General features: G+C 38.8%; 1 protein-coding gene across 4 annotated transcripts in view; it reads left to right on the forward strand.

Moving 5' to 3' along the window:
* LOC106882798 (uncharacterized) overlaps window positions 1–14,660 on the forward strand; it is a 101,293-nt gene that overhangs the window by 46,506 nt on the left and 40,127 nt on the right. For all 4 annotated transcript variants that reach the window (XM_089356306.1, XM_089356305.1, XM_089356307.1 and 1 more), the window contains exon 7: window positions 5,294–5,911. In XM_089356306.1, coding sequence (XP_089212432.1) covers window positions 5,294–5,911 — 618 coding nt within the window. The remainder of the gene's footprint in view (window positions 1–5,293; window positions 5,912–14,660) is intronic.

A 14,660-nucleotide genomic window follows, 5' to 3' on the forward strand; every position in this document is an offset into this window, starting at 1 on the left:
AATGTCCTTGCAGGGGTGGGGTGTGTGGTATGTGTAGTGGTGTCATATGTATAATTTTTGTAGGTATATATAGCTGTGTTTGTTGGTCTGTTTTTTTTTTTTTCTGTAAAGGATAAAGTTGTGGGGGGGATGGTTATATTAGCATGCGGTGAGTAATATGTGTGTTTGGGGATCTGTGTATTTGTGGGTGTGTGTGTATGTATGTACTTGACAGGTTTCCACTTGCAAGTCATTGGTTTGCCTGGGGTTATAGTAGCAGACACTTGCCATAGGTGTTGCGCACTGGGACCGAACCGAAAACCATGTATTTGCAAAGCAAACTTCTTAGTCACATAACCATAAGTTAAAGCTATACTACTACTACTACTGACTATAATTAGGACAATAACAAACAGCATTCAATTAGTTACAACTACAAAAATAACTAGTATAATTATCATAGATTATCGCCAACACACGCACCTATCCACTTCTAATATTAAACTTACGAAATAAAACAATAAACACATATATCGCCATCACCACTGCCACTCCCACCGTTAACACAGCTCTGACGATTTCACTTCTTTCAAGCATTTGCTTGATTTTGTTAGCTTCTTTTTAGCAGCCACATAAAAATGAGTAAATATGGAAGTTTGGACAGTAAAATCCAATCTGCAGACTTAATAGGTTGATTATGTTTTTATGTAATACTGAAAGCAGTTTAGTCAAAATAATAACGACAACAGTGTCGACAGCTATTACAATAATGACATTAATGAGCTAACGAGGAAGTTTCTTCATTCAATTTGTTAGAAATAACAGTCAAGTTTTTCCTATTACTGTTTTTGAAAACGAAGGACACACACATTAGACTCGTGTTTCTCATGGTGGTGGCGGCGACGGTGTCGGTGGTGGTGGTGAAGATGGAAAAGCGGGTGGACGTATATATTAAGTGGGTGTTACACATTCTAAACTTATCCGGCACCATGGTAAATAAGGAAAAATTATATGGATGCCAACTCAATTATGTCTTCTCATTAAGAGCGGAGATGGTGGCAACGGTGGTGGTGGTGGTGGAGTGGCCAATGTTTCTCTGTTGAGAACCACTGCTTTGTTAGACAATACAATCCACTTCCCTCCTGCTGCTGCTACTGATTTCTATTATCTGCCACAAGGGCATCAGATGAGGGGAACATTACAAGGACAGTTTACAATTTTTGTAGGAAAGGGTTTAACAGGGAAAGAAAGGAAAACGGGTGAAATGAGATAAACATATACAGAATATATGACTACATCTATGATGCTGTCCTCCTGAGACAGAAGAGCCTCTAGCCAGGGTTAATCAAGAAACCCCCACAGATTCATGATTTCCTTGACCACGAAGGGCACAAACCCACACCCACCTGTAGTTCTCCAATCTACAGGTACATGCTTTGAGTAGCTCCATTCGCCTAATAATAAAAATGTTTCAAATTTTGGCACAGGGTCTCGTTGATTATATTGACCCCAGTACTCAACTGGTATGTATTTTATCAACACCGAAATGATGAAAGACTGTAGTAGAAGACACTTGCCCAAAGTGCCATGTTATTGGACTGAACCCAGAACCTTGTGGTTGTGAAGCACATTTCTTAACTACACAGCTACATCTCTGTCTCTCTCTCTCTCTCTCTCTCTCTCTCTCTCTCTCTCTCTCTCTCTCTCTCTCTCTCTCTCTCTCTCTCTCTCTTGGCTGTGTGGTAAGTAGCTTGCTTACCAACCACATGGTTTTGGGTTCAGTCCCACTGCGTGGCACCTTGTGCAAATGTCTTCTTCTATAGCCTCAGGCCGACCAAAGCCCTGTGAATGGATTTGGTAGATGGAAACTGAAAGAAGCCCATCGTATATATGTATATATATATATTTATATATATATATATATATATATATATATGTATGTGTGTGTGTCTGTGTTTGCCCCCCCCCCCAACATCGCTTGACAACCGATGCTGGTGTGTTTATGTCCTGTAACTTAGCGGTTCGGCAAAAGTGACTGATAGAATAAGTACTAGGCTTACAAAGAATAAGTCCTGAGGTTGATTTGCTCCGACTAAAGGCAGTGCTCCAGCATGGCCACAGTCAAATGACTGAAACAAGTAAAAAAAAAAAAAGAGTATATATATATATATAAATGTGAACTAATATGAAGTCCATAAGTATTTGCCTGACTGCATCCGGAATCCTCTCAAAGTATTCTGTAAGTAATTCAATGGCTTGATTGAATGTTGTGATGTTAGAAAAAGAGGAAGTTCACTTTTGTGAACATCCCCACAAAGAACAAAAGACAACCACATCTGTTCTTGTTATTTGGCACTTTGCCTGGAATTCACTTCCTGCCCCATATTTTTTCTGCAGTTGTCAGGATAGGCACTGGCATGGCCGTGTGGTTGAGAAGCTCTTTTTTTCCAGCCATGTGATCTCGGGTTCAGTCTCATTACACAGCACTTTAGACAAGTGTCTTCTACTATAACCTTGGGCTCAATAAAACTGTGTGGACTTGGTAAGTGAAAACTGAAAGAAGCCCCGTGTGTGTGTGTGTGTGTGTGTGTGCCTTGTCTTGGCATCATGGTTATAAATGAATATCATTGTCATACAAGCGATGTTCGTTTCCAGTCTCTTGTCAACTTTTATTATATTCATTATACATATTGTTTCCAGTATAAATTAATATTACTAAGAAATATTACCGGTCCCTGGTAAAAAAAAAAAACTGCCGGTATGCCACATCAGATAGTTTGAGAAGCACTAGTCTAAGGGATATTTGGCTGCTATTTCTTGCAAATCTATCGACTGTATCATGGCTCTCTTGTTGATCCATTCTCCTCCCCCTTGTTTCTGTTGTTGCCATTTTCATTCTGGTCTCCTTTTATGTTCAAGTGTTTTGTAAAGAGGATCAGATGTTCTCAGCCACTCCGGCTGAGATTATTTATTAAATATCCTTCAAAAGAAGGTCTAAACTAATTTCATAAGCGAGAAAGATATGAAAAGTTGCTTGAAGCACATGATCTAAAACAGATGGAATCACTAACCTGTTTCTCTGCACACCCACGTCCAGTTGTACAAACAAAACTGCTTCTACCTTGGGTGCCTGACTTCAACAACTTTAATATTAGACAAACTGGTGAGGAGTACCCGTTAGGTAGGCAGAAAGTAGGTAAACGGATAGATAGACTGGTGGGATGGATGGTTGGAGGGATAGATGGATGGATGGACAGACAGATAGATAGATGAGTAGATAGATGGTTAGATAGACAGACAGACAGACAGAAAGATAAATAGACAGACAGATAGATAAATAGATAGATAGATAGATAGATAGATAGATAGGCAGATATATAGATGGATAGATAGGCAGATATATAGATAGATAGGTAGGTAGATAGATAGATAGATATGTAGGTAGGTAGGTAGGTAGATAGATAGATATGTTTGTTGGTAGTTATGTAGGTATATGGGTGGGTGGGTGGATAAGTACTAGGTGGGTAGATGAATAAATGGATGGATGAAAGAATAAAATGATGACTGGGTACAAAGATATACAGATGGCTAGATTGGTTGAGAGACAAGTGGAAAGGCAGATGAATAAATGGAGGGAAACAGATTGATGAATGGATGAACAGAAAGATTAGCAGGATGGATGGAAAAATTTTAGGTTGGAAAGAAAGTCTTCTCATTTTCGACATGATCACTTGGAGGGTATTTTTCCAATACTTCAGGTAAAATAACCATGTTCTTGTGCTTTTTTGTTTTCCATCTTTCTTTGCAGATTATTTTATATCATGGTGTTTAAATTCATATCAATTTTACCCTTTTAAAAATGAATAATGAATAGGTGGATGTCTAGATTGACAAATGGGTTGGAGAAAACATAGATTAATTGATAGATAGACATACATGGATGGTTAGATAGATAGATAGATGGACAGACAGATAGTTCGAATGATGGATGGTTGAATAGATAAATAGATAGTGATGTAGCCAGATAGAGAATATAGATGTCTGGATGGATAGACAGAAATGATTTTAGACATACTTTTTATGCCAAAGTGAAATAAAAGATCTCATTGCTTCCAGATGTCATCACAGAAATATGACATTTTGTATTGCCTTATGTGTGTGTGTATGTGGTATGCATCTGTGTGTGTGTATGTGGTATGCATCTGTGTGTGTGTGTATGTGGTATGCATCTCTGTGTGTGTGTGTATGTGGTATGCATCTGTGTGTGTGTGTTATATGAAATGGAAAGAAATCAACAAGTTATGCCAGGAGCTTTAGAAATCTTCTATAAAAGTATGTTGTGTTGGGTTGTTGGCACGTGGCTTAGTAGTCAGGGTGTGTGACTCATTATTATGAGGTCCTAAGTTCGATACTCAACAGTGCATTCTGTCTTTAAGCAAGACATTTTTGTATCACATTGCTCCAGTCCACTCGGCTGACAAAATTGAGCTGTACCTGTAATTCAAAGGGGCTACCTTGTCACAATTCTGTGTCACGCTGAATCTCCCTGATAACTACATTAAGGGGACATGTGGCTGTGGAAGAACCAGCCACTTGCACGCGAATTTCAGGAGCAGGCTGTTCCATTGATTGAATCAACTGGAACCCTTATCATCATAACCAACAGAGTGCCAGTTGGGTAATCCCAAGAATATCTCCAAAAGCAAGTCTCTTGGATTCAAAGAAAACATTTCCAAAACTTCTTTGGTCCACTAATTGAGTTGTCTCCCCTGTCACCTGCTACTCAATCACTTTGGTTAATGACACACCACTGGTAGTTCATCATCATCATCATCATCGTTTAACGTCTGCCTTCCATGCTGGCATAGGTTGGACGGTTTGACTAGGGTCTGGGAAGCCAGAAGGCTGCACCAGGCTCCAGTCTGATCTGGCAGTGTTTCTACAGCTGGATTGCCCTTCCTAACGCCAACCACTCCGAGTGTAGTGGGCGCTTTTTACTTTAAACCAGCACAAGAGCCAGTAATTTGGGCCCGGCAGTGAACACATTCAGATGTTGCTTTTTACGTGTTTACACAATGCTGCTTTTAGTGAGGATTGAAACTGGAACCATCAAGTGATCTTATTTACCTGAACTATGGCATGCACCACTCAGCCACAAAGACCATCTAAAGAACTTGCACTGTGGGTCTATCTAAATCTGGGTTTCCCTTCTCCTATTCTCTGTTTAGCAAGTTGCAGTATTTTATGTATTGTTTTTTTTTTTCAGAGAAATTATTCTTTCTTTTGTCATTTATGTTTGTATCTTTCATTACAGGTCGACCAACTAATTACCTCATTGACATGGACAAAATTGATGGCAATGTACTAACCCATGATAAGCTCTACATCATGGCCGAAGGTAACCCACACCAGATCCCAGGAAGAATTGGATATGCTTTAAATTTCAACGAGAGTGGGCAGTACTTGAACTTTGGCCGACTTGACGACGTCTGTTTTGGAAACCTTGACAAATGTACGCATGGATTTTTGCTGTCCAGTTGGATGAAGTTCGGAAATTACCATAACAACATGCATTACTTTGCTTCAGGTGACGGAGGAATATCAATGTACCAAGATAACGGTTATTTACACGTAATTTTCATTAACTCGAAAAAGAAATGGAAAATCCAAGTTCCTAACCCGGAAATGGACACTTGGCACTTTGTCGAACTTTCCTGGCATCCAGATACAGGATTAAAAATGTACATTAATAACGAGCTTGTTGGATACTCTGAAGGTGTCAACTTTGATAGAAGCCTTACAGGAAATAAGGAATTCTATATAGGAGCACCAAGTACTGGTTATGGAGCTAACCCTAACTTTGCTATTGATGAAATGGAAATATGGTATGGCAATAGAGATAATCTGGTTGCCTTTGATTACATCAACCGAGGTAAGAATTTGTGATAGTTACCTGTACACACCTTTATAATGATTAACTGAAAATATTTAATGTTTTTGGCTTTTCAGGAATTTCAGGGCCCTAACATGGTTAATAAACCCTTTGAATGTCACAGAAAATGCTCAGCAGCATTCTCAGTTCACATCCCACCAAGGTCAACTTTACCATTCATCCCTTTTGGGGTCGATAAAATAAAGTACCAGCCATATTACTGGGGTCGATGTAATCGACTGGTTCCTTCCTTTCATAATTGCTGGGCTTGAATCCTGCAATGGACCAGCATCCGGTTCTAGGAGATTGTTGCGATTTCGGTCAGTTGAGTTCTGGGACTCAAGAAAAACTTTTAAAAAATTAAAAGGTCTTGATCAAGAAAAATTATTCTTACAATATTTTGGAAAGAAGAGCCATATTTTCTAATTGCTTAATTATTATATAAAACTAATTAGGAATCTAGACATATGATTGATACATCACAATCTGAAGTTAATTGTATGTGGTGTTTGTATACAGATATATATCAGGGTGTGTATTTAATGTTAGATGAGAGTTTAGGTGTATAAATGCATAGACAAAAAGGTTTTTGCGTGTTTACACTCAAACGTGTGCGTATACCTAATTGTATATTTATGAGTACTTGTGACTTTAAATATATATATATATATATATATATATATATATATATATATATATATACATATGTATATATGTAATGTACATGTATGTATGTATATATATATATATATATATATATATATATATATATAGAATCAAAATAAGCAACAAGGATATCCAAAGTTAATGCAGTACAATTGTTTCATGCAACTCCATTTAATTAAGCAATGTGAACATTGCATTCAATATAAAATGCAGAGCAATCCTCAGCTGCACAAAGATATAGAAATTTACTGAAATTTCACTATATCTTTGTGCAGCTGAGGATTGCTCTGCATTTTACATTTGATGTAATGTTCACATTGCTTAAATAAGTGGAGTCGCATGAAACGATCGTACTACATTAACTTTGGATATCCTTGTTGCTTATTTTGATTTTTAATCACCTTATTTTGGAATTGTATGGATAATACCATACTTAATTCTGGTGCCTAAACTTAAGTACCATATTCACCTTGAATCTATATATATATATATATATATATATATATAATATATAATATATACATACATACACGTACATTACATGCAAAGAGAGATGTTTGTGTGTGTATGTATTTGTGTCTGAGTATATATATATATATAGTATGTACAAGTGTTTTTGAATATACATGCGTATATATATCGTATATTTTCAGCCTCATGTGAATATCTATATTCTGTGTGTGTGCGTGTGTGCGTGTGTGTGTGTGTGTGTGTGTGCATGCTTGTGTATTCTGGCATAAGTTTGTATAAACCAAAATTTGTATGCATATATCTATATGTATACCCACTTGTGTGTGTGTGTGTGTGTGTGTGTGCTTATTTGATTGACTGCACCAAATTCTTATGACTTACACTTCAAGATTTACACTTTCTTCCCATTTTACTATTTCAGACATGTTAACATATCTCTCACAGTTTTTTCTTGTTTTGGGTTGTTGTTTTTTTTTCTCTACTTCCAACAGTGTGTGTGTGTATGTGTGTGTGTGTGCATGTGTGTATATGTGTTTATTAGGTCAAGTGGAGCGGGGTGAGGGTGGGGTGTAGAGGTTGTTCCCTTCCATTTGCTAGACTAATTTAGATCTGTCACCTTTCCAAACTATACAGAAAGCTTCTCCCCCCCACTCTCTCTCTCTATCTCTCTCCTGTCTCTCTCTCTCTCTCCTGTCTCTCTCTCCCCCCCCCCCCTATCTCTCATTTCAACTATGTGTATATGAGAGTGTATGCTTCACACTCATTCGAGTATATGGCCATACATGCGTATGAAAAACATTCACCTCACACACAAACACTACATGTATGAATAAATCACACACACACACACACACACACACACACACACACACACACACACACACACAAGGGTACGGTACTGACACAAGACAAATACCTTACAATACTCAGCTTTGTTCCTAAGAATTTCAATTTGTAATCAAATGGACCCACTCTGCTGTGTTTCAGACAAATATCTTCTACCATAGCAACGAAGAAAATATGTACGTGTGTGTGTGTATGTATTTGCATATATGTATATTTCTACATATGTATGTATACATGCATGTATAAAGATACGTTAAATTTCTCCAGTCTCGTTTTAATATGTATATATTTATATATATATATATATATATATATATATATATATATATATGTGTGTGTGTGTATATATATATATATATGTGTGTGTGTGTGTGTGTGTGTGTGTGTGTGTGTATGTGTGTGTGTGTGTATAAAATATTAATTCATACATGCTGTCCTCTCCACCCACATTTTACATTGATCACTCATTGAGCCACTAAGTTATCTCCCCTCCACCACTATATATATCTCCCCTCTCATTCACTATACCTACCCCACACTCTTACAACCTATGCAGCATTTCTCTTTCTCTCTCTCTATCTATCTTTCTCTCATCCTCTCTTTTCCTCTGTCTATCATTTTTATTATAATTATTAGTACTCTGCTACTGTTCACTCCACCTCCACCACTTTTCTCCTCCATCTCACTCATATCTTATTGACTAACCTGCAGCCCTACCTAATTTGTACAGTTGTCACCTACTTTCCCCCTCTTCCTTACCTTCCCTCCTTATTCCCACCCAACATTTATTCTTCACTATATTCACCATTCCTGATCTCTAACCGTCTCTCAATGTCCCCCACACATTCTTACACTCTCCATGCACACTTCTCTATTGTCCCCACTCCATATCTTAAGGAGCCCCTCCCCTGACGCTTCATCACCCTATTTTTATCTCTCTCCATTTCCACCCACCAACCACTCTCACCCTCTGTCAGTTATCAAACAGTTCTGCCACAGCAAAAAAAAACCTGTTCCATTCTGGTCTCTTCTCTCTTAATTTAACCCCTCGTCTCCAAATATAATATCACCTCCCTGTCAACTATAACTTCACTCATTCAAAGGGGATCTTAGTCTAACAGACAGTTCAGTAACCTCACTGGTGCTGGTGCCACATTAAAAACTCCCAGTCCACTCTGTAAAGTGGTTGGTTGTTAGGAAGGGCATCCAGCCTTAGAAACCATTCCAAAACAAACAATTAAAGTACAATGCTGTCTTTGGACTCCGTGTGTGTGTGTGTGGGAATGCCTGTGCATGCACATGTGCTTGTGTGTATGTGTGTGTATGTGTGTATACGCATGTGTGTCTGTGTGTGTGCATGCACATGTGTGTGTGTGTGTGTGTGTGTATAAACATATTTAAAGAGTTTGGAATTGGTATTTTCTTGTTGCTTTAGGTTTGCTTGTCTGTAAGACATTAGCATTTGTTGTGTTGTTGTCTTCCTCCCTGAAATTATCTATGTTTAAAATTCCACATCGTTTGACTAAGTGTAATTAAATAAATTCAAACAAACTGGTAACGAGCTAAATGCATTTTTGCTTCCCCATCTCACCCGTCATCTTTCTCTACTATAACCTACCACCACCACTACTCCTACTACTATATCCACTACTAAGACTCCCCCCTTTGCTACCATCATCATCATCATCACTGCTATCACCATGACAACCACTATTGTCAACACCACCGCCACCCCCATTAAAAACTAATCTTGCCCCTATGCTCCCCCACCACCACCAACAGCAACAACAACAAAAGCAACACCTGTCATCACCATCACTGTCATCATGACAACCACCACCGCCACCACTGCCAACATTATTACCAGCCCCCCCCCCTTTCACTAGCACCATTAACATCAACAGCATTATTATTCACATCATGGCCACTACCACCACCATCACCACCATTAATACCAACCCTACCATCACAACCACCACCACCACCACCACCACCACCCACAACATTATTAATAACACCATCACCACCACCATCATCATCATCATCATCACCTCCACTGTTAATACCAACTCTTCCCCCATCACCACCATCACCTCCACCACGACTATCACCACCATCATCATCATCGTCATCATCACCAACTCGACCATTAATACCAACTCTTCCCTCCTTACTACCACCACCACCACCATTATTATCGCCACCATCACCACCACCACCATTATCACCTCCACCGGCATCCCCACCACCATCATCATCATCAGCAGCAGCAGCAGCACCGTTTCCCCTGGTCTCAAAAGAACTTCTATATTAGGCCTGGTTCCTTCTCAAAGGAATGGCATCAAACTCTTTAATTTCACTCATTCTTATCTCTAATTGGTGGAATTTGAATGTTTTTTAACTCAGCCAAATGCAATTCCTCATAATTCCTCATAATCTTAGAAATTTCGGTGGAGAAACTGGAACGAATGTTTTTTTTTTTTTTTTTTTTATTAAATTTTTTTATAAATACCTTTTAATCTTTCTGTGTATATATGCATTATGCATCCATGCGTGTAGTTATATGTATGTATATTTATGTGTGTGTGTATATATATATATATATTAATGTATATATGTGTATGTGTATTTATATATATATATATAAATATATATATGTGTGTGTTTGTGTGTGTATTTATATATATATATATGTATATATGTGTGTGTTTGTGTGTGTGTATTTATATATATACTCTTTTACTTGGCTCAGTCATTTGACTGTGGCCATGCTGGAGTACCTCCTTTAGTCAAGCAAATCGACCCCAGGACTTATTCTTTGTAAGCTTTGTACTTATTCTATGGGTCTCTTTTGCTGAACCGCTAGGTTACGGGGATGTAAACACACCAGCATCGACTGTCAAGCAGTGTTCAGGGGGACAGACACACAAACATATACACACACACACACACACACATATATATATATATATATATATATATATATATATATATATATATATATATACGACAGGCTTCTTTCATTTTCCGTCTACCAAATCCACTCACAAGGCTTTGGTCGGCCAGTGGCTATAGTAGAAGACACTTGCCCATGTGGTTCATAAACAAGCTACTTACCACATGTGTGTGAATGTATTTATATATATATGCGTGTGTATAAATATATATATATATGTGTGTATGTATATATGTGTGTGTGTGCACATTTATATATAGATATTTATATGCGTGTGTGTGTGTGTGTATGTGTGTCCTTGTGTTAGCTGTAAGGAAATGTTATCATGTGGTGTCATTTATTTTCAGTCTGGTCATGGGGCAATATTACCTTCTTTGGAAACAGGTGAGAGTTGGTGCCAAGAAGGGCATCCAGCTGTAGAAAATCTGCCTCAACAAATTCCACCTGACCCATGCCAGTATGAGAAAATGAACGTTAAATGATGATGATGATGATGATGATGATACGTACATATACACAGTCATACACATATACATGTGTGTGTGTGTGTGTGAAGTTATTCTCATGAATGAGAGGACGAGGGAGTGGAATTGGAGACCATTTTTGATTCCCACTTCAAAAACCCGATTGATCCTGTTTAGCACCTTCCTACTTTGGTAAACTATTTTCATTCAGAATGAAGAACTCCAACAAGAATCTGGCGCTTTGCCATTTTGTCTAAGGCAAAGGTAACAAATCTCTGTTTTCTCGATTTAGCTGCTATCTGTTTAAAAGACATGAATCCCTGTGACTCAACTACACAAAACCAGCAGCAGCATGATGCCAAAGAATTAGTCAGTGTTTTAGAAGTTTCTGATGGAAGCTAGAGGGGGTGGGTGGGTAGGTTTACCAAAACAAAAAAGAGAGAGAGAGAGAGGAGTTTGTTTGGAGTCTTAATAGATTTCTTTTGACATTCTGTGGGGGGGGGCAGGTGTATGGACGGATGGAGGGGATAAGAACAGAAGTTTTGGGGGATACTGTTTGAGTTCTATCCACCATCATCATTAGCATCATCACTATACTTTATAGTATTTATTACGATGCTTCCATGCAGCCACTCACCATGAGTGAAACGGTAGCTAAATCTCCCTCAGATTGCATCCTGTGATCTATATAGACGTGAAGACATATTGGACCACGTAGGCTCTGAGATACATAAAAAGCGAAGATGTTTGGTCAAGGTTGGAACACTGCAGATTAGCTCAATCAGGATTAAACTGCTGCTATATATGTATATATGCAACAGGCTTCTTTCAGTTTCCACCCACCAAATCCACTCACAAGGAGACACTTGCCCAAGGTGCCAGGCAGTGGGACTGAACCCGGAACCATGTGGTTGGTAAGCAAGTTACTTACTCCACAGCCACTCATATTTATCCAACCCATGCCAGCATGGAAGTCGGATGTTAACCGGTGATGACGATAATGATGATACATATATATATATATATATATATATATATATATATATGTGTGTGTGTATATGTGCCTACACACACACACACACGCGTATGTGTGTATAGCAGGGTGTTATTTTCTATAGATTTGTTTTTCTTTTCTTTAATTTCTATGAATAATCTGTTTATCTTTACAATAATCCCCACCCTGAAGAGTGCCTAGCATCAACAACACCCCCACCCCCGTCCCATCCCTCTTTTCTGTCTCTGCTTCTGTGTAATCTCCCTCCTCCCCTCCCTCTCTCTCTTCCTTCCCCCCTGTCTCTCTGTCTTTTTTTCTCTTTTACTCAACCACCCACACAATTCCCTTGCTATCAGCCCCCCCCCCCCCTCACTTAACTTCTTTTACCCTTCAGAGTAACTGGTAGTTTCTACCCTGTTGCCTTTTTTATAGGCATTCATATATAAGGGTATGTGCATGTGTGTGTGTGTTTCCTCAATCAAGTTGCATATACAAACAGCCACCTACATACACAGAACTCAGTTACATGTATGAGTGTGTATTTGTGTGTGTGTGTGTATGTGTGCACACGCGTGTCCTCATACACACACACATACACACGTGTGTTGTCATCTGAAGATGTATCAATAGATCTGTTTAATCTGACACTAAACACGCACACACATACACACATTCACTTATGCATACATACACACATACATACACATACCTGGAGAATTCATAATTGTTGAGATACACACACACACACACACACACATACACACGCATGCATACATACACATAGGCATGTATCTCTATACACACACACCCACACACGCACATTTGACTGTGGCCATGCTGGGGCGTGATCATGAATGGTTTAATCAAACAAATCGACCCCAGGACTTACTCTATTGGTCTTTTTACTTTGCTTCTATGCTATGTTGACGTAAACAAACCAACACTGGTTTCAGTGATGGGAAACATAAAGACACATGCACACACACACACACACACATGATGGGCTTCAACACAGTTTTCATCTACAAAATTCACTTACAAAGTATTGGTTCGCCTGGGGCTATAGTAACCCAAGGTGCTACGCAATGGGGTTGAACCTGGGACCACGTGGTTGCAAAGTGAGCTGCTTAACTGCACAGCTGTGCCTTGTGTCTATGTTACACATGGGTGTTTGTATTCTGTATTGAAAGTATATGTATATTTATACACACCTTAATATACGCACACATGTATGTTTATACTGTAACACTTCCATTAGGATAAATACTGACATACATGTGTATATGTATCATCATCATCATCATCATCATCATCGTTTAACGTCCGCTTTCCATGCTAGCATGGGTTGGACAATTTGACTGAGGACTGGTGAAACCGGATGGCAACTCCAGGCTCCAGTCTGATTTGGCAGAGTTTCTACAGCTGGATGCCCTTCCTAACGCCAACCACTCAGAGAGTGTAGTGGGTGCTTTTACGTGTCACCCGCACGAAAACGGCCACGCTCGAAATGGTGTCTTTTATGTGCCACCCGCACAAGCCAGTCCAGGGGCACTGGCAACGATCTCGCTCGAAAATCCTACAGGAGCCAGTCAGGCGGTACTGGCAACGGCCACGCTCAAAGTGGTGCATCTCATGTGCCACCCGCACAAGAACCAGTCCAGGGGCACTGGCAACGATCTTACTTGGCTTGCCGGGTCTTCTCACGCACAGCCCATTTCCAATATGTGTATATATATATGTGTGTGTGTATGTGTGTATATATATGTGTGTATATATATATGCATATATATATATGCATATATATATATATATATATATATATATATATATATATATATATATATATATATATATGTGTATATATATATATACATATATATAATATATATATGGTTATATAATAAACACACCAATGTAATTACACATCCAGCTAAATAAATACAAATGTGTACACACGCACACGCATACATATATATAAAACCACTTGACATACACGCTTCTATTCAAGTGCATCACACACACACACACACACACGCACAGAGGCTGCTAGGCCCTCTACTTGTATACAGTTTTATATTACTATATAAACAAGCCGATATATGCAAAGCACCACATGTGTATGGCACTTCAGTGATACATACATGAATATATGACAGCATGCACTCACACACACACAAACACACGTGCGTCTATTCATGTATTTCTTCAACCACACAGACCTACATAACTATATAAGCCTATACTTGCACGGTCTCATACAAGTGTACACGCCAAATGTGTTTGCATACGTCCATCCCCATTCAAATATGCAAATGTGTATGTGTGGTGTGTGTTGATGTGTGTGTATGGATA

This window comes from Octopus bimaculoides, chromosome 8 (assembly GCF_046866305.1).
Source record: "Octopus bimaculoides isolate indiv1 chromosome 8, ASM4686630v1, whole genome shotgun sequence".
Lineage (NCBI taxonomy): Eukaryota > Metazoa > Mollusca > Cephalopoda > Octopoda > Octopodidae > Octopus > Octopus bimaculoides.